At 44.3% G+C, this 25,446-nt stretch overlaps 1 protein-coding gene across 9 annotated transcripts in view; it reads right to left on the bottom strand.

The window, feature by feature from the left end:
* Positions 1 to 7,218: 7,218 nt before the first annotated feature.
* The window catches only part of ARHGAP26 (Rho GTPase activating protein 26), a 423,002-nt gene continuing 404,774 nt past the window's right edge, over positions 7,219 to 25,446 (bottom strand). For 5 of the 9 annotated variants that reach the window (XM_041765131.1, XM_041765128.1, XM_041765135.1 and 2 more), the window contains 2 exons: positions 25,025 to 25,116; positions 10,128 to 16,095 (listed from right to left, as the gene is read on the bottom strand). In XM_041765131.1, the coding sequence (XP_041621065.1) occupies positions 16,007 to 16,095; positions 25,025 to 25,116 (181 nt within the window). In that variant the 3' untranslated portion in view covers positions 10,128 to 16,006. Of the gene's footprint in view, positions 7,412 to 10,127; positions 16,096 to 25,024; positions 25,117 to 25,446 lie in introns of those variants that run through there. The other 4 variants (XM_041765130.1, XM_041765133.1, XR_005989292.1 and 1 more) reach the window with 3 other exon arrangements.

Below are 25,446 nucleotides of genomic sequence, written 5' to 3'. Positions count from 1 at the left end.
ATTATTGCTATTTTGCAAAGAAACTGAAGCTCTAGGAGATTAATTTTTACATTGAATTGGAAGAGTCTCCATGCTCTGTGTCAAATGCCTGATGCACACACACACACACACACACACACACACACTCCTCCTGATGTTTCTGCCAGGTAGGAGCTATTCCCTCCTTTCCTATTTCAAGATGAGAAAACAGGCTCAGAGGTGAAGTAACCTGTCACAGAAGCTGTGATGAGAATTCGAAGGCCTCCTTGTAATCTCCTGCTGGTTTTTGGCAGATCACTCTCCTCTTTCTGCTGTTTTTCCTTCTGCAGGAGAGATATTTTTTTTTAATTTTTTAAAAAATTTATTTATGATAGTCACACACACACACACACACACACAGAGAGAGAGAGAGAGAGAGAGGCAGAAGGAGAAGCAGGATCCATGTAGGGAGCCCGACGTGGGACTCGACCCCGGGTCTCCAGGATCTCACCCTGGGCCAAAGGCAGGCGCCAAACTGCTGCACCACCCAGGGATCCCCTGCAGGAGAGATATTTAAGCCTCAAGTCTTTTTGCCTTATTCAAGTCTGTTCAGGACAGAGGAGGTAAAAAGAGAAACTTGTTTTCTCTTTCCTTTCACCTTCTCTTCCTCCTTCTTTCTTTTCTCTCTCCCTTCCTCCCTTCCTTCTTCCTCTTTCTTTCTTAACAACTTGTATCTGTGACAGTTTTCCCATTGGCTAAAAGCTACCCTGATTCTAACCAGCACCAAAGCTGGGACTTTGTGGAGGTTTAGATCTTGTCAAAATCCTTCGTGTTCTTGGAGTAGTTTATGGCAAGTGAATAACTGAAAATTTAATCTCTTAAAGTGAATTCCAGTATTTAAAGGAAAACTTCGGTGACATCTTTCATTGTATAGTCATCCTCTAATTCATCGTCCACGTAATATATATTTTTCCATTGCTGTGCTTGTGTTAACCATGGTACAATTGCCCATTAGAAACACAGAGTCCGGAGCCTTCTCCTAGATTCACCAAATCAGAATTCCTTCGGATTTGACAAACTTCCCAGAGATCCCCAATGCTCACTGAAGTGGGAATAGATGTGCGGAGGCCTCTGACCAAGCTTGGTTCCTGTGGGCTCACAATAATGCTGGCTTTGTACCAGCACTGTCAGCCTCAGGGCCACCTGATCTTTGCCCTGCTTCTTGCCCCCAGCAGTCACCACAGGAAGTGGGATTTGCCGAATGCACTGCCCTTGGGGAAAGAGCCTAGGGCAGGCTCCTGTCTCCTCCCTCCTGCAGGAAGTGAGCAGCTGAAGGAATGCATCATCCTCGAAGCATTCTGATGTACAGGATCTGTACATAGTTCTTGGCAGCCCTGAGCCAACTTCTGAGAAGCCTCTTTGAGGAGGGGTGGGGAACCAACCCTTTTTCTAGGCTCTGGTTAAAACCAGTGCAAATAAACAAAAAGCAGCTGTTGACTCACAAAGTACTGCCTGCACTTAGGAAACATTATTTTGTCCCCAAACCAAGATCACTGTGAAGTTACTGACTTAAATCCAAATAGGGTCTTTGTAGCTGCTCCCTAGCTCTCTGCCCACACCCCACTCAGGCTGAAACTGGTCTGGGCTGCAACAGAGCCAAGTACAAATGTGGCCAATGTGCTGATTTGTAGTCTTTGGTGATTTCCATGGTGTGAATGCTCCTACCCAGGCTGATTTCCAGCCACCAGCACTTGAACAACTGGCTTGTAAGATTCCTGCGTATCTAACACTTGCTTTTCTGAGCTGGGGTGAGCTGGCTCCGGCAAGTGACAATCCTGAGCGTAAGATTTCATCAGCTTCAGTGGGTGCTTGTGCAGGGAGGGGCATGGCAAGGATGACAGGATGGACAAAGCAGTGCTGGATGGTTAGCCCAGGTCTCTGAGGACAGGAAATCCCTGTCCTCACCACTGCTCAAGATCTCTACCTTGCTCCCTAGCATCTGAGAACAGCAACATGGCAGAGGGCTCAAGATTCTTCAGAGACCTCACGGTGCACTCAGGTTTGCCTTGCATAGAAAACCATTGCAGTGATGGCAAGAAAAAATGTGCAGAGGAAGTACAAAAGAACAGTTTCTGGGGTGCCTGGGTGGCTCAGTGGCTGAGCATCTGCTTTCAGCTCAGGGTGTGATCCCAGGGTCCTGAGATCGAGTCCTGCATTGGGCTCCCTGCATGGAGCCTGCTTCTCCCTCTGCCTGTGTCTCTACCTCTCTCTCTGTGTCTCTCATGAATAAATAAATAAAATCTTAAAAAAAAAGAGCAGTTTCTTTTTGGCTCTCTCTGCGACACCAGTGCTTCATGTGTGTGTTTCATGGGCAATGGGTAATGTGAACAATAAGTTTGCCTGTGGAACTGGGGATCAGCCCAGCTCACAGGGAAGTTCTAAACCCATCCTTCCTTCCTAACCCTAGCTGGAATGGGAGATAGGCAAGACATACACATATCACCCTCTCCTGGTATGAAGAAATCAGAGTGGGTTCTCTAGCCCAAAAGTTCGAGAATGAGTAGAAGGCCAAAGGCAGCAAACTCTTTATCATGTTGCAACATAGGACCATTCATTTAGCTACCAGAACCTCTCGTTTTCCCCATTGTCTGGTAGGACCTGTCAGGGATCTAAGGAGGGCTCTTCTGGCTGCCAGGAGCAGGAACTACTCACACTGGTCCAAATACCACAATGTGTTTATCATAAAGATGTAGGGGTCACTTGGGATTCTATAACAGAGTATAAAGGTACATCCAGGTGCTCCAGGAACATAAAAAGCTGTTCAAAATTGAGGCACCAATCTTTGAACAATCACAATTTCTTTCTGTGTTCCATTTGGTCTTTTCTCTCTGTACTAATCTCCTCACTCTGGGGACAGGCTTCTTTGTATCCTTAAATGTGTACCTAGCACAACGTGGTCACGGGTCACAGCTCAACATCAAGTTGTCTCATCTTGTGCACTCATCTATAAGGGCAACTTCCCTTGCAAGTCAAATTTACAGGAGTGAAAATCTGATTGGCCTCCATCATTTGATTAAGCCAAGCTACCTCAGTCACAGGACATTGCATTATGACAACCCCTGACTTAGGTGTCTGCCCATATGTTGTTCTTTTGTTTTAGTTTTAAAGATTTATTTATTTATTTATTTGTGAGCGACACACAGAAAGAGAGGCAGAGACATAGAGGGAGAAGCAGGCTCCCCTCAAGGAGCCCCAATGCAGGACTCAATCCCAGACCCTGGGATCATGACCTGAGCCAATGGCAGATGCTCAACCACTGAGCCACCCAGATGGGACCCATGCATGGTTTTTTGGCCATGACTGAAAAAGCAAGTGGGGAGAAACACATGACCCATAAGAATGTCCTTTATAAGGGCTATGGGCAGAAACCCAGGACAATAGATGCCATTCCAGGACTAGTAGGCCAAACACAATATTGGCTATGAAACCATGTAACAAACATCGAGATGATTTCTGAGGACTGTGAATTTTACAGAGCACATTAATAAGTGTTATTTTGTTTAATGGAAACAATCTTAAAAGGTACACATTCTTAGACCCATTTTAAAAGAGGCAGAAACATATGCTCAGAGAGGATAAGGATGACCTCAAGGTCCCACAGCTGGGAAACAGCAGAACCAGACTTAATGTGAGGTCTTCTGACTCCAAGTCTTAATTAGGTCCTGGCTCATTTCTGAATCAACCACTCATATTGGCTGGGTGGATTTGATGATGTTCTAGGCCTAGCCAGGGTTACAGGTTCCCTGGTGGATGCAAGACTGATGACAAGTCACCCAAACCCAAGAATGGATTGGCTCCCCAGACAAAAAATGAGGTGCTGGTATCAGAATAAGGAGTAACAGCTGCCCAAGAGGAAAAATCAACAGCTATTCCTCTTACAGTGGGAAAAGTGAAAGGCATTTGAGCCTGAGTTAACCTCAGTGGCACAAAGGAACAGTACCCTAGCACCTGGATGTAGACGTAGTGGGTGATGAAGAGTTGGTGCCTCTAGGGCATGAAATGCATAAAGAAGCTTGAGAGAAAAGATACTGCAGCCACACTGGGCAACACCCCTAATGCCATGGTGTTTTGTTTTGTTTTTTTAGGCCATGAGAGCTTCTGAAGGTTTTCTGATCTGAAGGGTGCCATGGTAAAAAATTTGGAGGAGGAAAACAACCTTCAAAATTTTCAGGTGTTATATAGGACAGTGAAAACATTATCTTCTGTGGGCCAGGAGTGGCTTCCTTGCCTGTGAAGGTTTTCTGTGAGATTTGTAATCACTTTGTCTGGAAGTCCCTGTGACAAGAAAACTGTGAGCAGATCATGGAGAAAAAGCAGCAGCAGGGTATTTGATTAGATACACCACCCCTTTTCAGGGCCTCCAACTATGTAGACCCACCCCAAACGAAGGTGAAGGTCTGAACTTGGTGAAACTGGAGTTTCTCCGACTCACATTCATGGGATGGTTGAACAGGTCTGGGTGTGGCCCCAGGGTGTGTGAACACCTTTCTGAACTAAGGAGTACTTTATGCCCTCCACTTCCCTATCATGATTAAGCATGATTTACTGCCATTTTTAAAACTGCAACTGAACTTGGTGGTGGTGGTGAGGGGGGTCCTTCATGAGAATCCCAGGGTAAAATGTCTCAACACGAATGCACCACTGGGATGGGCCAAATCGTCAAGTAATGACTCGAAATGGCTGGGGTTGGACAAGTATCGTCAGAGGGCTCTGAATGACACAATTCTTCCCAGTTTTCATGAGATCCAGTCATAGCTTCTTCTGGTCCAGAATGGAGAACAAATGCTGGAATTAAAAAAAAATAAGCTATGCTTGCTGAGTTCAGGAATCAAGGTAAACTCATTCCAAGATTGGTCAAATTAGAACAGTGTTTGCCCATTTATTTTTTTACTATTTTTTTAATTTTTTATTTATGATAGTCACAGAGAGAGAGAGAGAGAGGCAGAGACATAGGCAGAGGGAGAAGCAGGCTCCATGCACCGGGAGCCCGACGTGGGATTCGATCCCGGGCCTCCAGGATTGCGCCCTGGGCCAAAGGCAGGCACTAAACCGCTGCGCCACCCAGGGATCCCGTGTTTGCCCATTTTATATTGCAATTATTATTTCAGGTCTTCTGCTTGTTCTCTGAAGTGACTTTCCTAAAAGGTACACTACTAAAGATCTTAAGAACTACATACTTCTCACACAAAACATGAGGGTCCTCAAATAAAGACAAGTGGCAAACGGAGTTCATAGGAAGAAGTCATTGGAGAGTCAGGGGAATGGTACTTACCACACTTCCCTGATATTTAGAATATCTGTGTGATGCCGCTGTGACCTGTATACCTTGCCCCAGGACAAAGTCCTGGCACTGTGGATTTAACTAGGCCTTGTGCCCATTCCTTAACCAACCAATCACCATGGCTGGGAGGATCTGATGATCTCATAGGCCAGAACAGGGCCACTGGTTCACTACTGGACCAAGGACTGATGCCAGGCCACCCAAATCCATGGAACCTAAACCCACGGTCCCCAAATGAAAACTGAGTTGCTGTTACCAGAAGGGCTATTGGATGCCAAAGAACAAGAGCAACAAATACTCCCTTGGGGTGAGGGAAGTAAAGGGTATTTGAGGGCTGGAGCTTCTGACACCTTCTCAACTTGGGACAGTGTGGGAGCTGAATGTAAGCTGTGTTACAGTTTGCTGGGGGTGAGTATCTACTCTGAATAAGTTACCCAGTCTAATACTTGGCTTCCTCATCTACAGAAGAGGGTGACAACAGTACCTGTTTCACAGGATTGATGTGAAGATTAATAAGATGAGACTTACTCCATCACTGTTCTCTGGCCACTCAACAGCTCTACGCCCCTCACTGTGGGAGACCTGAGTGAGTCCCTTTCTGCCTCAGTGGAGGTCAGGTGCTTCCTGTGTCCTACAAGTGCTCACCGTTGTCTGCTTTGAGTTCTCTTGCTGTCTCCTCTCGCACTTAATTTTTAAAATCTCATAAAGTTCAAGAGAGGGCTAAAATGCCAAGAAGATTCTCTATTTTTAAAGCATTAGCAAATCACACTAGAAACACTTGCTCTCCCACAAAAAGACACATGCTCATGGGATTTCTCTGGCAATCCCTAAGAGTCTGAAGGTCTGTCGTCGGCAGCTGGACCAGGGTGGGGACTGGGACTGTTTTCAAATTGTTAAATCTTTAAAAATGCACGCATTACATATTTCCAGCCAACAAAACATGGTTGGATCTTCTGCAGGGCCTGCCTCCTAGCAGTGTCCTTAAGGATGATGGGACCAGCCAAAGACTGCAGCTGGAGTCTGTGGGGCTGCCCAGACAACCAGGAGTGTCTGCCTACAGCTCCAGAAATGCGGAAACTATTCACCCAAAATGAGTGAGCAAAGGGCTCCTAGGAGAAAAGAAAGTTTTTAATCAAAACATATCTTACCCTTATTCTGGCCAGTAGGGAACCAAAGCTGAGTGTTTGTGGGAGACTGCTTGCCAGAGCTTTTTTGAAGGCTCACTGGTGAAAAGGATGTGATGAGGTTGTTGATGTTGGTTCTGAAGATGCTTAGGTGCAGGTTAGAAGAACCAAGTCAAAAATGGAAGGATAAACTTCCATGCAATTAAAAAATGCTTACACATTTATGTAAAATCATGTGTGTCTGTATACCTATAAAGAAATCTTAAAACATTAAGAGCATATGGGCTCTGGAAGCATACAGACCTATCCTAAAATTTGTTTCACCACTTCCTAGCTTGTATGACCACCCTGATCCTGTTTCCTCATCCATCGAATTGGGGTATTTATGGTACTTCATTCATAAGTTTTGAGGATTCGGTGAGTTAATTCATTTATAATACTGTCTCATGCGTAGTAAGACAGTACCACATATCAGCTGATATTGTTGGTCACTGGCGGGAGTGGGTGAGGGTGAACAGTGAAGTGTACAGTTTTCCAGGAAGCTCCTATCTCCTGGTGCTCCAATCCCATCGAACTCACCTCTATCTTTCTCTCCCCTTCCTGCCTCGGTCCTTGCTGCCCTTGAGCCTGGGATACTTCTCCAATGGTCTAGATGCCAAATTCCTCTCCACCTTTTGAGAGCCCTCTCCAGTGTCACTTCTGTGAAGCTTTCCCTGGTACTCGCCTCCCAAACAGAGAGGACCTTCTTCCTCAGAGCCTGGAACTACCTGCTGGACACCCGTAGTCACATCACATGGCAAACGTGGCTTCTCATACACTTGCTTGTTGCCAAGGCCAACTGTGATTTCTGAGGACAGAGATCATGTCTTATAAGTCTGGGCCTTAGGAGCTCCTGGTGCAAAGAGATGGTCAAGAAGTATTTGCTGGATGGAAGCGCAAAAATGGACAGTGACTTCTCTGAAAAAAATGAGGCCAGCTGTTCTCCACTCTAAGGAAAAACAGAAAGGAAGTGAACATAAGCTGCATCATGGGAAACTACAGTTAGACACAAAGAATTCCCTTAGTGAGAGTATTAGATGCCAGACCAAATGCCCATGGGACAGGATGGAATTTCCTGGAAAGGTCTTCAAAAAAGAATACTTTTTATTTTGGGGGTGACTCTGATGTGGCTTTGCTTGAAGGCAGGCCCAAAGCCTGGTATGAAGTTCATAAAACTACCCATGAGCAATTCATGTGATAGCGAAGGGTCTCTGGCTCTCGGTCAGCTGGTTATCCAGATGGCTTCTTGTAACCAGCACTAGGGAGCGGGATGGGAAAGAATGTGGCTGTTTGCCTGAATGGAGGGTGGGAAGTCCCCTTCCAATGAGCTGAAATCCCAGGACATGAGCGAACGGAGTAGCTTGCCAGGGGTCACAAAGTCACCTTGTGTTCAAGAACCCAAGTCTAATGAGACCCGATTTCTTTCTTTCAACAAGAACTGTAGAGTCCAACAGAAAGGAGGAACTACAGGGCAAAGCAGTACTCTTCCGAGTTTGGTCACTTGGTCAGCCTGCCCAGGATGGCTGGACACATGCTGGGCCAGGCCCTGGGCTGGGTGCTGGGCGGACATGGCTGAGCAAAACCTGGTGTCTGTCCTTAATGAGCTGTTAATTAAGAAGAAGATGACACTAAACATTTTGTGATGAAAAATGAATTCATTATAGATAGGAAGTACTGTGAAGGTGCAAAATTGTTTGAGAGGAGAAAAGCTAGGAAACGACAGGCTACCCTTTATTGCCATTCCTTTATCGCATTTAACACAGGCAAGGCAAGCTTCTTCACCGAAAAAGGTTCAGAAAAGGCAGAAAAGGTTCATTAAGAAAAAAAAATCTTTCCAATAGCTAACCAGAAAAACTGCGAAGAGGACAGAGAGCCATAGTGTCAGAAAAAAAATTTAATTTGATGGATGGCCCAAGACTTGGAGGCTAAGATAGGATTTTGTACCTAAAGCCCCACATGAATTCAAGTCTTGATTAATTTGCTGGTTGGCCTTGTGAAAGCTTATTAGCTACCTGGGTTTTAGCAAATAAGAGGCTGGGGCCCGCCTCATGAGGTCAATTAGTGAAGACGAGACAAACGGTGTGACAGGTGTTGCTAAGTGCTGTGGGATACAGTGGGCTGTGGTTTTGATCACTTCAAATTAAAACCTTCCTGCTTTGGTGCTCACCGTCTGATGATAACTGGGTGTGCAGGGTGGCACTGTGAAGGATGTAGTGCTGGTTGGAATGCCCCTCCCTGCAGACGGTTATTCGCACCTTCCCAGGGAGGCGCCTCACACACCTACCACCCAGCAGTTACTGCAATGGTTAGAGGCTCCCTTGGGTGCCATGCGGGGGGGGGGGCAGTCTGGCAATTCTGCCCAACCCAGCCTAGTCAATTAGTTGCAGCTTAGTTAGTGTTAGTAAAAGCAAGGCAAGACAATGACATTGGTGCGTGAAACACGGGAGAAGGAATTAAAGCCCTAATTTAATTCCCGAGATATCAAATGTGTTTGGGGTCTAAGAAAATCGCTTATTTACCTAATTTCAAGTGTCAGTCAAGCCCATTTCTAACCGAGGTGTTCTTATAACCAATCATGCAGCCAGAGCTAACAGGTGAAAAACACCAAACCAACCACAAAGTATGATGCAATTTGAGCTCTGCTGAGTGGCTACTAAAATCAAAATGAAAACTTTTCTGTTAAAAAGACACAAAAGGGGAAGTGATGGCAAAGTCTGTTGGAAAGGCCAAGGACAAAGACAATACACAGATACATACCATATATCTCATGGTATGTAGACATGTAGACATCAGATACACATGTGTGCCACTCAGAAGGTCTCACCTAGTTGCCATGTGACCTCATGCATGTAGTGGGCTTCAGGCGCTTGGAGAATATTCCAGGGTAGGCATAAGCTCGGTGATGGCACGAGTGCTGCAAGTCTGTTCTGTTCACAGGGTTAAGCCAATGCCTTCTTAAGTGACAAATGAGCACTGTGTAAGCAGTTCATGTGTGACCCACACATTCAAGTGGGCACCCCCCTCAAGACCAGGCACTTAGGGGAGCCTCACTCTCCTCCTCCTCTGCCAGAGCCTCCCCTTGCCCCCTCCTTCTGAGCCCTCTGTGCTTGCCACAGAAGCCGGGAGCCAGCTATCAACCTGGGTCCTGGGCTGCAACTCTGAATATGTCTGGAAGGGACATGATGAATGAGAAGACTTAGTAACAGGAACTGGCCTGGGACCTGTTACAAGTTCTAAACAAATGATGTACAAACCTGTGGCACACACCCAGCTGTGTGATGGGACTGTTGTGGCTCTTTGATTATCCCACGTGTGTTAATAAACTTCCATAAAGGAGTTGATTCAAAAATCAAATGCAGGAAGAATCAAAACAATTACATCTTCCGGAAGATAAAGTCAGAAACATTAAGTAGAATGGGGCTTCTTGAGGCTTGTTTGACATGCTTTGCTTGATAGCTCCTCAAGTTGACTAACATTAGACCTTTCCTAAAGAAAAGCAAAGCTATCCACAGCAGGTCAAAAATCAGCACTGCAGTTGTTACCAGCAACCACAGGAGTTCAGACCTGGGACCTGGGAGCATGTCTTTAGACTCTTATTTGAAGAAATATAGAAATATGCATCATGTCAAAACCTTATCAGAAACTCAAGAAATAAACGTGCCACCAAATGGAAAAGTCATTTAATTCAAAAGTCATACTTCCACTCGTTTCATAAGGATTGTCACATAAACCAAGCAAATGAAAGAAAGCCAAGTTTTAGAGGCCACTCAACAGAAATGGTATTTTCCTTATAGGTATGTTTAGTGACACAAAAGCACGTTTTTTTTTTTTTTAAATTTTAATTTTTTTTTAAAGTCTCAACATGGCAAGACTATTTTACTAATAACAGGGAAAAAGTTCTATTCTAGTCACAAATTATTTTTTAATTACAGAATTGGATTCCACACACCAGTCAATATTCAATACTGAAGTTTAAAACAGTGCATAATTTATGGTTTTTAAAAAATTAAAGTGCCATTTTTGAGTACTTTATTGATAATATATCACACAGCACTTTTACAGTATACTCAAAGCCTATATTAGGAGTTAAACATGCAAATATTTTCTTCTCCAAAATAGGGACAGAATGTCTTTTAGAGTGCTTGTGACCACTAGCCTCGTAGTCGCTACTAAGGTTTATGAGTTTGATGTTTCTCAATACAACTTTTAATAAGTTAATAAGGAATACAGCTGTAGATAGTAACAGTATGATAAATACATTTTAAAATGGCACTTAATTTACATCTTTGATCATTTTGATAGTCAATCAACAGCTTCTTGTTTCTCTAACTTCTAAATCTTAAAGGCTGCAAAGGCTCAGCAGCTGCCAGCTTCTGTGGGTCTCTATATAAGAGTCTGTATCTTTACACATGTAGATGTGTGCTTCACATACACATACACAAACACACACTAATACACAGATACTTTAGAATCATCAGATGAACCTCTTCCCACAGGTACAAGGGTGATCCCGGCACCTGGATTCCCAGGGTAGTTGCTGATAGGGGTCTGTTGGGACAACTCTGTAGAAATGGCACATGCAGAATGTCTTGACCTCTCCAGGACCACTCCAGGTAAATCTGACATGGTGATTACTGACATTCTGGTTCTGATCACACTCAAAACAATTTTCATGTCATAGTAACTGCTACTCTTATATGGGTCTAGGACTGTGCCAAGTCTTTGTTCGCTACAGCATTCCACCTTGAAGGATGTTTCAATCTTGTAGAGTCCTGTAAAAACTTTTGTAAAAATACTAGTTGTGAACTTTTTCTGTGTGACTGATTTTCCTGTTAAGAACTATATTTGTCCCTCTTAAAAAGACAACCCCAGTTGTTCGGTGTGGTTCACCCGTCTCTTCCCTCTACTCCTAGCACTGCTACACATCCAATACTTTTCACCCCCCAATACAAGGGCTTCCAAAAGACGACCACATTTCAGCAAGGGCTGGTGGCTCTGAATGACATCTGGATTCTCTGTATGGTCTCTCCCTCTACTTTGTGAAGTTCTTTAGTTAGACGAGTACTGTAGGCGATGAAAGGAAAAAAGCTAATTATTACTTGTTGGAGTCTTGTCTCAGGCATGCTGTAGGATTGTGCAAGGATCATTGCTCTACTGTTGTCATTTTGATGCTACAATTACAGAGAAGTGGTTCAGCACCCAGCTGAGCAGCGTGGTTGCCAGACACATCTGAACACGAGATAAATTTTTTAGACGCCAGCTAAGGGTGTGTGAGAGGACACCCAGTTGACTTAAAAGACATGTGGGGCAGGGTTGTCTAGGTAATTGATTACTGTCAAGTTTTCCAGAGATGATAGATAACTCTGGGGATAGAATACTAGGACATTCCTTCTAAAGTCAGGTAGCTATTTGGTTTCTTCAAGGCTGGCTACCTACTTTGGTAATATGGTTGCTCATAAAACATTCTGTACTAGGGCAAACTATAAGTGCCATGGTGGCCACTCTTGTACCCGGGACTCCTGTGTCTATAAAACTGTTGGTCCAGACTTGCTTTTGGAAACAGAAGCCAGAGGATGAAAGGTGCCAATAAACAGGTATGAATAGGAGATCTCATTACCGTTAGTTGATTATTTGTCTCCCTACCCTTTAACCACGGATGCCTCTGCAGTCTCTGTAGCTCAAGACAGAACCTCTGGGGTGACTGAGCTTGCTGTTGTCAGGAGAGAAGGACTTCCCTCTGAGCTATAGGCGTGGCACACATAGCCATGGAGTCCTGGAAATGCCTGAAATGTTCTTGTCACTAGCATGGCTCTGTCCTGATAAAGCCAATCTGCCAATACTCAATTGCTTATTCTTTTTTCCTCTTTGCCTCTCCGTCCAAAAAAGGACTCAGAAAAAGGAGCCGAAATAGAATTACATTAAAAAAGACAGTTTGGTCTGACAGAAGTAAACACGTATTGGCTGTAGAAATATTAAAACACTAAGCAAGAAACTGGCTCCAAATTATAGGATACTAAGGAAGGCTGTGCTATACACGGTCCATTCCTACACACTGATTTTTGAAAACAGAAGAGAGTATCATCAGTCTTGAGCAGTTTACTTGCTTGGGGGCAGGGGTTTGAAGTTATCTTTCACAGCATGGAATTCTATAGCTATGGAATCCTTTGAGTACCTGAAGGAGGAATGAGAGATGATCATAATGCCCAAGATAAAGATTCAGACCCTGAGTGCATGATCCCAGGGTCCTACAAGAGAAACACAAGGTTCCTAGGAAAGCTCAGGGATCTTGGTCCATAGTCTTCTATTCTGATACCTAGTCCATTCTCCTAATCTGCTCTAAAGTTCCCTATGCAAGCAGAATTAGGGGTGGGGAACATAGATGGTAGACAGTGTAAAACCTGTTGTTAGTCTTCAAATTCCTTCCCTTTGTTGACTCACATCCTTCATGGTTTCTCCAGTTCTGCAGCAAATGATGAGGAGGTGAGCCTGGCTGGGAAAAAGAAGCAGAGCAGCCATCTGTCACAGGCCCAGCATGGCCACAGGGAAGCTGGGAAGGGGTCTACTACCTAAAAATTCACGTTGGCAGCAGCTCTCTTTCCCTCTGGCTTCAAATCAGGGCCAATTGAGGAGGGAGGGACAGGCTTCCAACTGGTCAAGCGGGGGCTAAGTGCCAACAGCTATGCTTCAGGGAGGAGCTCGCAAAATGCGGGCCTGGGCCTTCTGCTCCTCCACATTAGCTCTACTCAAGGTACCAGCAAGGCAGGTGACAATTTAAAACATCATATGTGTTAAAACAACAACAACAATAACATGTGGAGTTCTTGCCATTTAGAAAGTACGGTGCCACAGGGCATGCTTGTCCCCTCCAGCCTCACTGAACAGGTTCCGAAGCTGTTCAAAGTCTACAGGGAGTAAGTATAGCTGGTTTGTGTGTTCTCTTCCTTCTTGGATTCTCAGTAATAGCTTTCCTGGGTCCTATCTTGGTCTCGTCCAGTCTTAATTCTCATTCCCTGAATTGGTAGTGGTAGTGTCCTGCTTGCTGCTGGTTAAACTGCATAACAGCTGTGTAATACTTGAGCTGATGAACAGAATCACAACAGCAAACTCCTTTAAATTTAAAACCATCTATAAGGCTCTAACAGCACAACCTACATCCCTCTTTGGAGTTTTATTTTGGGGTTATAGGAAATTTGAGATGAACAAGAAGGGAAATATTTAGGGAAAGAATAAGCAGCAGCATACCAAGGACCCCAAATCCTAAGAAGCCAGTTTTTTTCTAGAACTTATACACACACAACATTTACAGAATAGCTTGGCCTCATGTATACAGCCTTGGAAGATGCGCAGAGGAGTGAGATAGAAGAACATGCAACTATCCCATTGTCTTCTGTCCTGACATCTTGGGGTACCAAGAAATACACCTGAGAAGAAAAATGAAAAAAAAATCTAACTCCTGGCTCCACCTATGTGAATCCTGAGCTTCTGTCTTACTACTGAGCAAGAGTTCTTTGAAAAATTCATTGCCTGAAAATGCTTTCTTTCTTCAAATTCAAAGCCCAAGAAAAGCTAAAAAACACATGTGGATAAAGAAGACTGAAGACCATCAGTGTGTCATGTCCACCCATGAGAGCCAGCAGAGAGTGTGTAGAAATGTGTCTTCCTTCCTCCAGGTCAGAGAGGGGATGACCTTGACTGTTCAACTCTGCCTCCTTTCTGTCTCCCTCTTAAACACACCTACTCAACAATCAAAGCTTAAATGTATGGAGCAACTAGCTTAAAGATTATCAAATATAAAACTTTGCTATATAATATTTCAAATCACTCTATTTACAAGTTTATCTTTTCAAAAAAAAAAAAAAGTAAAAGATACAGTAATTCAACACAATTCAAGTTTTTCTTTTCTTCTTTAAACTTCCCTAAAGAGGAATTCCAGAAGCAGGAAATACTCTGGAGCGACCCTGCCATCCTGAGAGGCTCTTGGGGAGCTTGACAGTCCATCATTTTGGAGTCTGTCTGCCCAGAGTCACTCTTGCAAGGACATTTGAATGTGGAAGATACTGGGAACTCTGTTCCTCTGAAGGTCAAGTGCATGTGAAATGTCCAGGCCCAACTTCCCCATACCTGGTGGTCTTCTGTAAGACCCAGCCCCTTCTGGACCAGGAAATTCTCTTTCCCAGAAGGTACTCATTCCACCTTCCATGCCCCAACCCTTTGGTGTTCTCCTGAATCATAATGGCTTACAATATTAGTCTTGTGCCTCAAAAGCCTGAGAAACAATTCCAATTCCCTTTTTCTGAGTGGCAGTGAACATATATGTCCTTTAAAACTACAGTCCATAGGGTTAGCCTGGGAATCATCCTTGAAAGCCACCAGGGCACTAGTGCTCAGCAGCCCAGCACACTGCCAATGGGGCTGGTCAGTGAGGGGCTCGAGGCAGGCAGGGACAGGGAAGGGGCACGGAATGAGAGACCATGAGTGAGCAAGTCACCCACGGGGAGGCAGCGTACTGAACAAACACCACTGCATAAAGAACAGAAATACTAAGCCTGTATGTAATTTAATCTCAAGAGGTTATTAGAGTTTGCTCCAAATATATCCTGATGCTCCTGAAATTCATCAGAAAGGGAACAGTTTCCAGCCGCTATTCTGTCGGCCCCAAGCAGACCACTTTCATTCCTTGACTTTCTGCTTCAGGTTTTTGGAAAATCATTAAAAAAATGACCAAAAAGGGGGGAGAAAAAAATATGTCATGCAGAAAGACTGTTATTTTTCTGGTTTGGTTTCAGAGTAGGTTGGGTTGCCGTGGTTACGAGGTGATGGCAGCCCTCAGTGGCAGAGAAGTTCCTAGCTTGGGAGGGGGAATGTGGGGTGTGTGTGTTCTCTTGCACGAGAGGATGGAGCTGAATTCTGCTGATGCTTGGCCAAGGCTGCTAGGAGATGGTGAGAGATTGCATCTTATGTAAACAGTGCCATAACCCCTCTTCCTCCTGCATGCAAACAGACAGACCCAGTTGCCTATATAGCACTGAGGGTCTCAAGTATTTAGAAGTGGGGTAGAGAGAGTATCTACTGTAAACAGAAGCAACGGGCCCAGCCTGGGCCTCAGAGCCAATGCCCAGCCTACCTTGTTACAACTTTTCTCCTCTTGTGTTAGACTATACTGCATGCTCTTGAGGACTACTTACATCTTTCTTACTTCCTTTTTTGGAAGGTTGGGGTTTGGATGACTGCTGAAACAAAATGAATGCTCCCTATTTCAGGCGTTAAATGAGAGGAATGGCTTTGCAAGCCTTTCCTTTGGTTATCAAAATCAAATGGCTTCCACTGCTGATTCACTTCTGTTCCTTGCAGCATCACCACATGCCAGCTGACATGATCATGGGGTTGGGTGACACAGAGTTCATAGAAACATTCGTGTTGACAGGTGGTAACACAGTCAGTCACCCTGCATTTCTCAGTGGCGAAGAGAAATGGCCTACAACACTGGAATCAGCAGTTGTCATGGATACCATGGAAAGCTCAGCAGGTCTGCTGGGGCCCACAGTTAGAGGAACTCCACGTAGTTCTCAGGTATGAGGCCAGTCTTTCCGTTCAGAGTTCCCTCCAACCAGCCGGGCTCCTGAGATGGATGAACTGTGCAGGAAGAGGGGAGACAGAGCAAGTAAAGAAGATGTTACAGATAGGGCAGGTGGCAGATATATATGAGAGAGAGAGAGAGAGAGAGAGAGAGAGAGAGAGAGAGAGAGAACAAATACAAATCAGTGCAATCGCTTGTTATATTACACATTTCTAGGACTTATTTAAACCAGGGGTTCTTAACTTTTTGTGGGACATAACCTTTGTAATGAAGGTTATTCCAAATGTTCTTTTAACACAAAAAGAAACAGAGATGGTCAGAGTTTTGCACAGAATTTTAGGAGTTTCCTAGACTTTCTGAAGTTAATTGGTTTAAACTATAAAGGAGTGACAGATTTCTACTTTTTAGAAGTCAGTTACATTGCTCCATCCATAAATTTATCTAACCATCCATCCATCCACCTATCCATCCATCGATCCATCCATCCACCCATCCATGGTACACATCTACCTAACCCAGTACTGCCTATCTACTGAGTAGAGTACCCATGGAGGAATGCTAAGAGCTAGTCTTTAAAGATACTTAGCATGCATTTTGCTAATCTAATTAGGCATTTCACTTTCCTTTAAATCCTTAACCTCTGCTTCTAACTTCTTTGCAAATTCATTGTGTTTTTCCCTGCGTTCTATAGCTTTTGAATAGCCCCCTCTCTGTAACACCCGTAGTCTTTCTTAGTTTTCTTTCCTGTTCTCTAGAATTTTCCTCTTTCCTACACACAAGACTTAAAGCTGTCTTCTTCCCCTCTCTCTTGCAACTTTCAAAAATCTGTCTCTTTGATTTTTCAATATCCAAAAAGTATAAACTAATTTCTGTGATACTACAATCTATCTTCAGAAATTACTGGGATACTGTAAAGAGTATATAAAATCCAGCTGAGTCTGCAAAGTTTAATAGCAGAAAGAAAGAGAGAAGGAATCATGGGACCTGGAAATGGGGTGGGGGGACATTCATGCTTGTGAACTGGGAATATACAAATCACTCTTAATGGGAAAGGCAGTGTATTTGCTCTTAATGTATTAGGAAAACTCCAATTTTCTGAGATTGTTTGGAAAGAATGAATTTTCCCCCATTCCCCTTCCTAGGCTAAGTGAGCTTGTTTTAGAAAAGCATTTCCGCCCCCATTGGTACTATATAACTCTAGTTTCAGTTTGTAGGGAAAGGAGCAAGAACAGAAACAAAAGGAAGCAATAGGGAATTAGCAAAAGGACACACATCGAGGCTTGCAGAAGATGCAACATCAATGTAATCTCAAATGCTTCTTCAGGAAAAAACAAGGTCAAACATCTATTAGTTGGCCTCCAAAATGCTTGCATAATTTTGTATCACTAGGCTTCAGGAATAAACCCAAAATCGTGAATGTACTTCAGATTCATGACACCTATACAAGGAGCAGTCTGGAAGAGAAGTCCCACAGAAGAACACAACACAACTTAAAAGCAACCTGGCCTACCAATGATGAAACTCTCCCAACTCACCCCTAAGATACTAGCTCCCAAACCACTGCCTTCTGCCCATCCATCTAGATGACAATGTTAAGATCACTGGAATTTCTGCACCAATAAAGTGGTTATAATAAAACTCTCACTCTGTTAATGTATTCCTGTGAGGTTCCATGGGCCAATATGGAGAAAGCAACCAGGAGGGAGCCAGGACTCAGTTGGGCTGGTCAATAGGGGACCCTGTGTCATTTGATGAGTTACTTGGACTGGTCAGCAAGGCTCTCTACTGGCAAAACCTTGCTAAGGTTCTGGTCTCAACAGCCACCCAAGCTTTGGGAAACCTGAGATGTTCAGAACACAAACAAACAAACAAACAAACAAACAAACAAATTCACTCCCTAAAATAAAAGGCCTAGAAAGAATAACCAACCAACCAACCAATCAACCAACCAACCAACCAACCAACCAAACAACCAACAACAAAAAGACCCCTTCCACTTAACAGCAGAGCTCCTAGTTGAATTGTTACTCTACCAGATACATCAAGTCCCTCACTTTCAGACATTTTCCCTTCCTGGCCAGCTGTTCAAACACAGCTCAGGTGCTAAGGTGGTAATGTCTACAAACATTAAAAATAGAATTTGCTGAGTAACAGAACAGTGAGAAGGGAAGGCCCTCCAAACCGAAAACAAGAGCTTGCAGCCCTCAGATTAGACTGCTGATTCAGGGGGGTCTTCAAGCTGGTTCATTAAGGCATGCTACCAGACCATGTCATCCAAGTCATTTGGACGCTTATTAAAACTGCAGATTCCTGCACGTGGGGCATACCACTTAAAACAGAATCTCTAGGAGCAAGCCCAAGGATCTGTATTTTTAACTCATTCAAAGAAAGACAAGAGTTATGACTTTTCTGTGCCAAATGCCTCTGTAATGAGGGTGGTAATAAGAAAATGCAAATTCTCATGTACTGATAGAGGAGGAAGGCAACATCAAACAACCTCCTCCTCACCCCAACTTCTGTTGTCTTCTGTTTACTGTTCTCCCACTTCATGGCTCAGCTGAAGCCTTACCTCCTTCATAAATACCAGCATGGCATCCAGTCTATCTGTTCCCTCTTTTCTCCAAACTCCTGGAATGCTCACAGTACGTTCTGCACATTGTTCACGGGTCCTATTAATGCTGTTCAAATGTGTTAAGCTTTGCTCCCCACCCCCACCTCTTTTTAGGACATTTTGATCTGTATTCTATCACCTATTGACTCCTCTCTGCCTGGAGAATTATGATAGAAGCTAACACTATAGTGACTAGGAAGCAGCCAATGGGCTCAGCGCTTTAGACATCTATCAATTTATTTGATCCTACAGATCCTAGCTTGTATTTTACTATCTCTACTTTACAGATGAGAAAACTAAAACTCAGAAAGGTAAATTTATTTGTGTAGGATCACAATGGTAGAACTAGAATTTGAATCCAGCTTGTTTGACTCCACAGAGACCAAGACCTTTTCTATACCATTATACCTCTATTCAACCAGAGAATTTGATCTTTGGGGATAAGAACAATACATATGCACATACTAAGAATGCACAAATACTTATGTATGTACATACCAAGTGGTAGGCTTTTGGCTAAGTGCTTTGCCTGCATCATCTCTTTTCATCTTCAGAATGACTATAGAATTGGTTTTGCTATTATGCTCATTTTACTGATGAGAAACTGAGGCTCAGAGAGGTTAAGCATCTTGCCCCAAGTTACACGGCTGGCAGGTGATGGAAGTAGATCTGAACCCAGGACATCTGACCCCAGAGTCGGTGGTCTAACCACTATTGCTTTTGCCTGCCCCAATGCTTTGGACATCAACAATGCTTGTAAGTCCTTGTTGAGCTGAACTGAGCCAATGTCCAATTTTCTGAATTGTAACCAGTGTCCAATGTGCTATATAAATACACAAAGTGTTTCAGTGAGTTGCCTAAGCAGCGCTCCCGCCCAGCAAGCATATAATGTAAGCTGCTGCTGACATGGATGAGCTTCCTGCCAAACACTTTCAGCTCCATCCATATATACTCCATACACCCCTGTATACACAACTTATGCTTTCTCCTTTCCTTCTCTCACTGTGGACAAGGAGTAAGCATGTGACTAAGATCTCTAATGCCTGGCTGTTCCAAAGGGAAGAAGAACTGGCTGGTAGAGGCACAGACTCTTGTGTAGTTGAATACATTTACTCATTTACTAAGCATTTACTAAGCACCTACCCTGTGCCAGACACTGTGCTAGGGGACCTTACACATAGTACAGATCAAGCAGAAAGATCCTCCTCTTGGATAGGAGCTATATATCAATAAATAAGCACATAATTTTAGGTAGCGATGAGGGAAGAGAGACTGGGTTAGGAATATGGGTATGGAGGGGAGCTCAAAAAACTAAAATCTAAATGATCTAAAAGAGATAGCCAGGTAGTGGATAATGCAACTGCAAAGAAAGGCCCTGAGGTGGGGAAAAGCTTGGTGTGATTTCAGAACAGTGGTCTGAAAATTTTTCTCAAAGACCCAGATCATAAATGTGTGTATCTACTCAATTGTACATTATAGCTCCAAAGATACTATGTAGATAGAGTCATGTGTGGCTATGTTCCAATAAAGCTTTATTTATAAAAACAGACAGTGGGCTGGATTGACAAGGCAGGTCATAGTTTGAGTTTGCTGACTCTAGCTGAGGACATAGGGAAGGCCTGTGAAGCTGTAGTGTATTGAGTGTGGAAAGGAGGGGCCAGGGGCAGGAGCTGGACTGTGAGGAAAGGAGGGGAGGAGGGGGGGCAGGAGCTCCTCATCAATAATTCTGGGAGGAATAGGAGGCCACCGGAGTGTGAAGTAGAATAACATGACGTGATTTTCAAACATCACTCTGGCTGCTGATAGGGAATGGGTTGTGGGGACAAGAGGGGATATGACAAGACTATGTAGAAGCTGGTAGAAGTACCTGAGTGAGAGATGCAGGTGGCTTGGGCTTATGTTTGGATTTGGCAGTAGAGATGGCTGGGGAGTCCATAAGACTTCAGTGAGGACCCCCCCCCCCCCCAAGGAGTAGCTCAGTGGAGTAGCTTGGAGGCCCCCTGGGAGATGTTCTCTATCTGCAAAGGAAACCTGGGACAGCCCTGTCTTGCACTCATGCCGTACCCCATACCCTAGGAATGAATGAATCCAGCCAACCTCAAATCTTGATGAAAGTATCTCAAGAACCCAATTTTAGTAAATAGCACGTGAATTTTCCAGGTATCACTGATCACACTGCCATAAAATGACTAATGTTCTTGAGAACACAAGTTATTTCTCTTTCCAGCTACTATCTGAGGTGTTCTTGGGGGAAATAGGCTATTTCCTAGTAGACTGGCATGGGCTGACAGTGGAGTTATTTCCGAGTATTGCACACCCATCCCCCACTGCACGAAGTCCAAAAGCTGACTGAGCAGCTACTCCAGATTCGCAGCACAGGCCCCTGGAATCCAAATACCTGGAGATTAATCATTATGAAATAACAGAGTTTCCCCTCAAGGTTCCTCTCCTCCTTTCTCTTCCTTATTCACTCTTCTTGATCCTGAAAAAGACAACACACACACACACACACACACACACACACACACACACACACAAACTTTAAGCCTATCCTTAAGAAACTTTCTTCCTATTGGTCTGATGATTTAATTTGACAGCTACAGAGCATCCAACATAAATAGCTCTTACCTGATGTCTCCAGCAAGAAACTAGCTGTCTAATGTGCTAATGGCTTTTTCTCCCCTAATGCCTGATTTCTCTGATGGAGGTGAAAGGAGGGAGGACATGGGGTATATGTATCATTTTTCTATCACCACACAAAGTAGATTTATGTGGCGCCTGGGTGGCTCAGTCGGTTCAACGTCCGACTCTTGGTTTTGGCTCAGGTCGTGCTCTCCGGGTTGTGGGATCAAGCCCAGCATTGTCAGGCTCCTTGCTCAGCGGGGAGGCTGCCTGGGATTCTCCTTCTCTGCCTCTACACTTTCCCTCGGGTTGTGCGCTCTCTAAAATAAATAAATCTTAAAAAAAAAAAAAAGTGGATTCAAATTTTGTCAGATCCTTCTTTGACTGCACTTCAGTTAACACCATGGGGTGTTTTCTTTGGGGTTTCATCTTGCCTTTTGCTCTTCAGGGAATCTGAAAGGGCATTCCTAGTTAAAGACAGACTAATAATGTCAATGACCTCTACCATGACTCCCAGAGACCACAGGAAGGCTTGGGTAAGTCCTCTGACTTATAAGCCAAACCTCTTTCCTGCTCTCCTTTATCATTATAGGATTTATGATGATGACCAAGTTGTGTGGTGCGAGCAGTCCCCATACCTACGAGGCAAAGCACCCCTCAGGGAAGGAAAGGATTTGGCAGATAACAATCACCTAGATTGCTTTTCTTATCTTTGTGGTTGGCTACTGAAGCTACTTCAAAAAGGACACTTAAAAATAGAAGGTGGGATGGTGTGCTCTCTGTCTCTAGAAAGCAACCTCTTTGGAGAACAGTTCACTGTAACTGAATTACCATGTGAGCGAGTAGTCTCCCCACCCTCACCCAGGTGTATCACCAAGAAAACAGAAAACACAGGTGCTCACAAAAATCTGTACATGCAGGTTTATGGCCACCATTACTCTTAACAGCTAAAAAGTGGAAATAATCAAAATGCCATCAACTGATGAATGGATAAATAAAATATGGTATATCCACACAATGGAAGAGTACTCAGAAATAAAAAGGAAAGCAGTCCAGATGCATAGTCCAGCAGGAATGAACCTTGAAGATACCATGCTAATAAGGTGGAAGCAGCCAGTCACAAGGATCGTATGCTGTATAATTCCATTTATATGAAATATCCAGAGCAGACAAATTGATGATGATAGCAAGTAGATTAGTGGTTCCCCAGGTTTAATAGAGCAGGACTGGGGGTAAATGGAACATGGCTGCGAAAGCATATAGAGTTTCTCTTGGGAGTGATGAAGATATTTTGGAATTAGTAGCGATGGTTGCAAAACTCTGAATATACAAAGAACCATGGAATTGTACAGTTTAAGTGGGTAAATTGTATGGTATGTGGGTATCTCAATAAAGTTGTTTGGAAAAAAAAATGGAAGAAGGCTGCACTCAAAAAGAGGAGTTGCAAACAAGATACAGATACATACACATACCTTTTGAGAGTGTAGACCAAGTTTGCCCCTAAGATCAGGAATTCTTTGTGCAGTCACAGTGAATAGCTGATAGGAACATGACAATTTGCCCACAGAAGCAGGGAACTGGGGTTTAAAGGACAGACTTTGAATTCTGGATTTACCTGTAAAGGTGGGAATGTCTCAAATCCTGCTCATCTACAGGCAGAAGCCCTGCCCCTGCTGACACAGTAGGGCACAGAAGCCTGGCATGCAGCCCATGCAGGTTTGCTGCTCACCACATGGGCCTCTTCGGGCAGAGCACACTTGTCAATGACATGGCTCTGGACAGCCTTCAGTGGACCCACTTCACCTCAGGTCCGCCAGGGCCTGAATGTTCCAGTTGCTGATGGGAGAGGCAGCTAGGCTGGCTGTTTGTGCACTTGGATATGTAAAGCACCCACATGAAAGTTAATGGAGCAAAAGTTAAGGACAGTGCTTTTGGGGCTTAGAGAACCATAAAGAGGACTTGTGCCCAGTAGGCCACATACAGTTATGGGCTCACCCCTGCCCCTGCTGGCTCAGAAGATCCAAGTGTGACCCAGGAATCCCCCAGAGGCCCTGAGATCTGTTCCCCATTCTGTCTCCCCATGCCTAATTATTACTTCCCTCTTCAATATTTAATGCAGGGGCTGGGCACGCAGGGGCTGTCCCTTCGCATGGGGACGCACTCAAGGCTGTCCTCAGGAGTCCATCTCTGCTCTGGCTGAGAGGCCGCTAAAGACAGCCAGGACTCAGAGAGGCAGTACCTACTGCCCAGCCAAGAGCCAGGCCTGCGTTATATCAGGGAAAAATGTAAAAGGGTCACTGTGAACTCTGAGAACATCAGGCTCTAAGATGTTCATAATGATGGCAATCATCATCATGATAATAATAAAACGCAATGCTTCCTATGTGTTGAGTACTATCCTAAATACATGATGTGCACCACTGCAATTCTCCCTCACAACCCTCTTATTTTTATCTGACAGAGGACAGAACTAAGGCACGGAGAGGTTGTCACTGCTGGAGTTCACAAAGAAGCAAGCAGTTGAGCCAGGACTTGTGCTTTGGTGGCCTGAATCTGGAGCTCAGGCGCTCTAGCGCTAGGTGGGGGACTTGGCTGCCCTGTATTTCTGGCTCTCAGGCAGGTGGTAGGAGGTATGACTTAGGCCAAAGTGGGGCACTCAGCCCTGAAGGGGAGCACTTGGGCAACATGTACTCAGCCCAGCTCAGGAACTTTGCCACCACCCCACCTGAGGTAAGAAGGCAGCCCTAGCAAATGTCCACTTCTTGAAATCAGGCAGCTGTGCTTTGGGTTTCTCCTTTGGGCAAAACAAACAGAGCCTTTCACCTAAGGATCCAGAAAGATTAACCCCAAAGGAGATCTTCATCTGACCAAAACCTCAGCTATCAGAGAGACTCTGTTTTTCTCCCAGAATCCTGCTTTTTCTCTTGGGTAAATGGTAAGTTGTGACAAATGATGACATCAATAGTCACTTAAAAAAATACTACCTTTCTCTCTCTCTCTTTTTAGGGAGGAAAACAAACAAAAGAACAAGATAAAGGTATATCAAGTAAGTACTAGCTTCCACTTCTACAGTGCAGGTGCCACAAATCCATTTTCAAGCCAGGATACTTGAGCAGGACAGCTGGGAGTCTGCAGGGAGATGGGATTGAGGGAGTCTACTCTACACTCCCAACAGTTACGTGAAGGACAAGCAGAGCTGCAGGGAGGCTCACTGACCCAAAGTGGTCTAGGGCCCTGCTATCCTGGGAATAAGCCTTACCTGCTATGAAGAGTGAATGACCCTGAACCCAAGAGGTAAAGAGACACAGAACCTGGGCCTCTGTCTCCCACAGAGCTGACCACTTGCAGAATCCCTGTTCTCTGCTCTGTTGTTTCCTTCCCTCTGTCCTGCCCCCAGACTCTCAATGCCACTGCCAAGTGCTGGGCTGAGTCCTGTCCAGGTACACAATACTCTTAATGTCCCATACACCTCATGAGGCTGTGCCTGTCAAAGACTTCAGTACACTGTCCACTGTCCACTCTTGACAGTGACTCCAGAAGTCCTGCTGCTACTCTCTTATTTTGGGGGAAACACCCCACCACATAAGCATGCACACACGTACACACACATACTTCTTCTGAGTTTTACCCATTCAAGTGATACTACTATTTTATATATATATATAATAGTAGTATCAAGGTAGGAACCTTGAAAGCTACAGTTTATTTCCTTCCCCAACCCTCCCATATCTCTGCAAGGGGTAAGAACTCACCATTGTCGAAGACCGTGCCTGCTGTGAACGAGAGTTCTGAGTCATGTTCAGCTTTGCAGGCATATAAGGCTTTTGCCTTCCGGAACGGTGTGCTGTGTGAAAACAGGAGTTTATTTAGCAGTATTTTTAAACCTTCTGAAAGCCCCAGATATTTAATCTCTCTTCTTCCCCTTCCCTGCAAGCCACTTAGTTGTCTCTTGCGGCAACAGCCTGACAAGGCAGCCAGATGGCAAAACATGAGGTGGAAAACTTGCAAAGGTCACTAGAGAAAAATGAGAATTATTCAGAGAAAAGCCATAAGCCCGGAGAAACCACACTTCTTGTGGGGTCACCTTGTGCCATGTGAAACTTTGCTTAGGAGTTACGACACCTGAACAGTGGGAATGCCGGCTGGGACCCATTTTTGGAGCAGGAGTAGTTTG

The sequence above is a fragment of the Vulpes lagopus genome, chromosome 8 (assembly GCF_018345385.1).
Source record: "Vulpes lagopus strain Blue_001 chromosome 8, ASM1834538v1, whole genome shotgun sequence".
Lineage (NCBI taxonomy): Eukaryota > Metazoa > Chordata > Mammalia > Carnivora > Canidae > Vulpes > Vulpes lagopus.
Note: the sequence above shows the minus strand (reverse complement) of the source record. Positions and strands in the feature narration are given on the sequence as shown.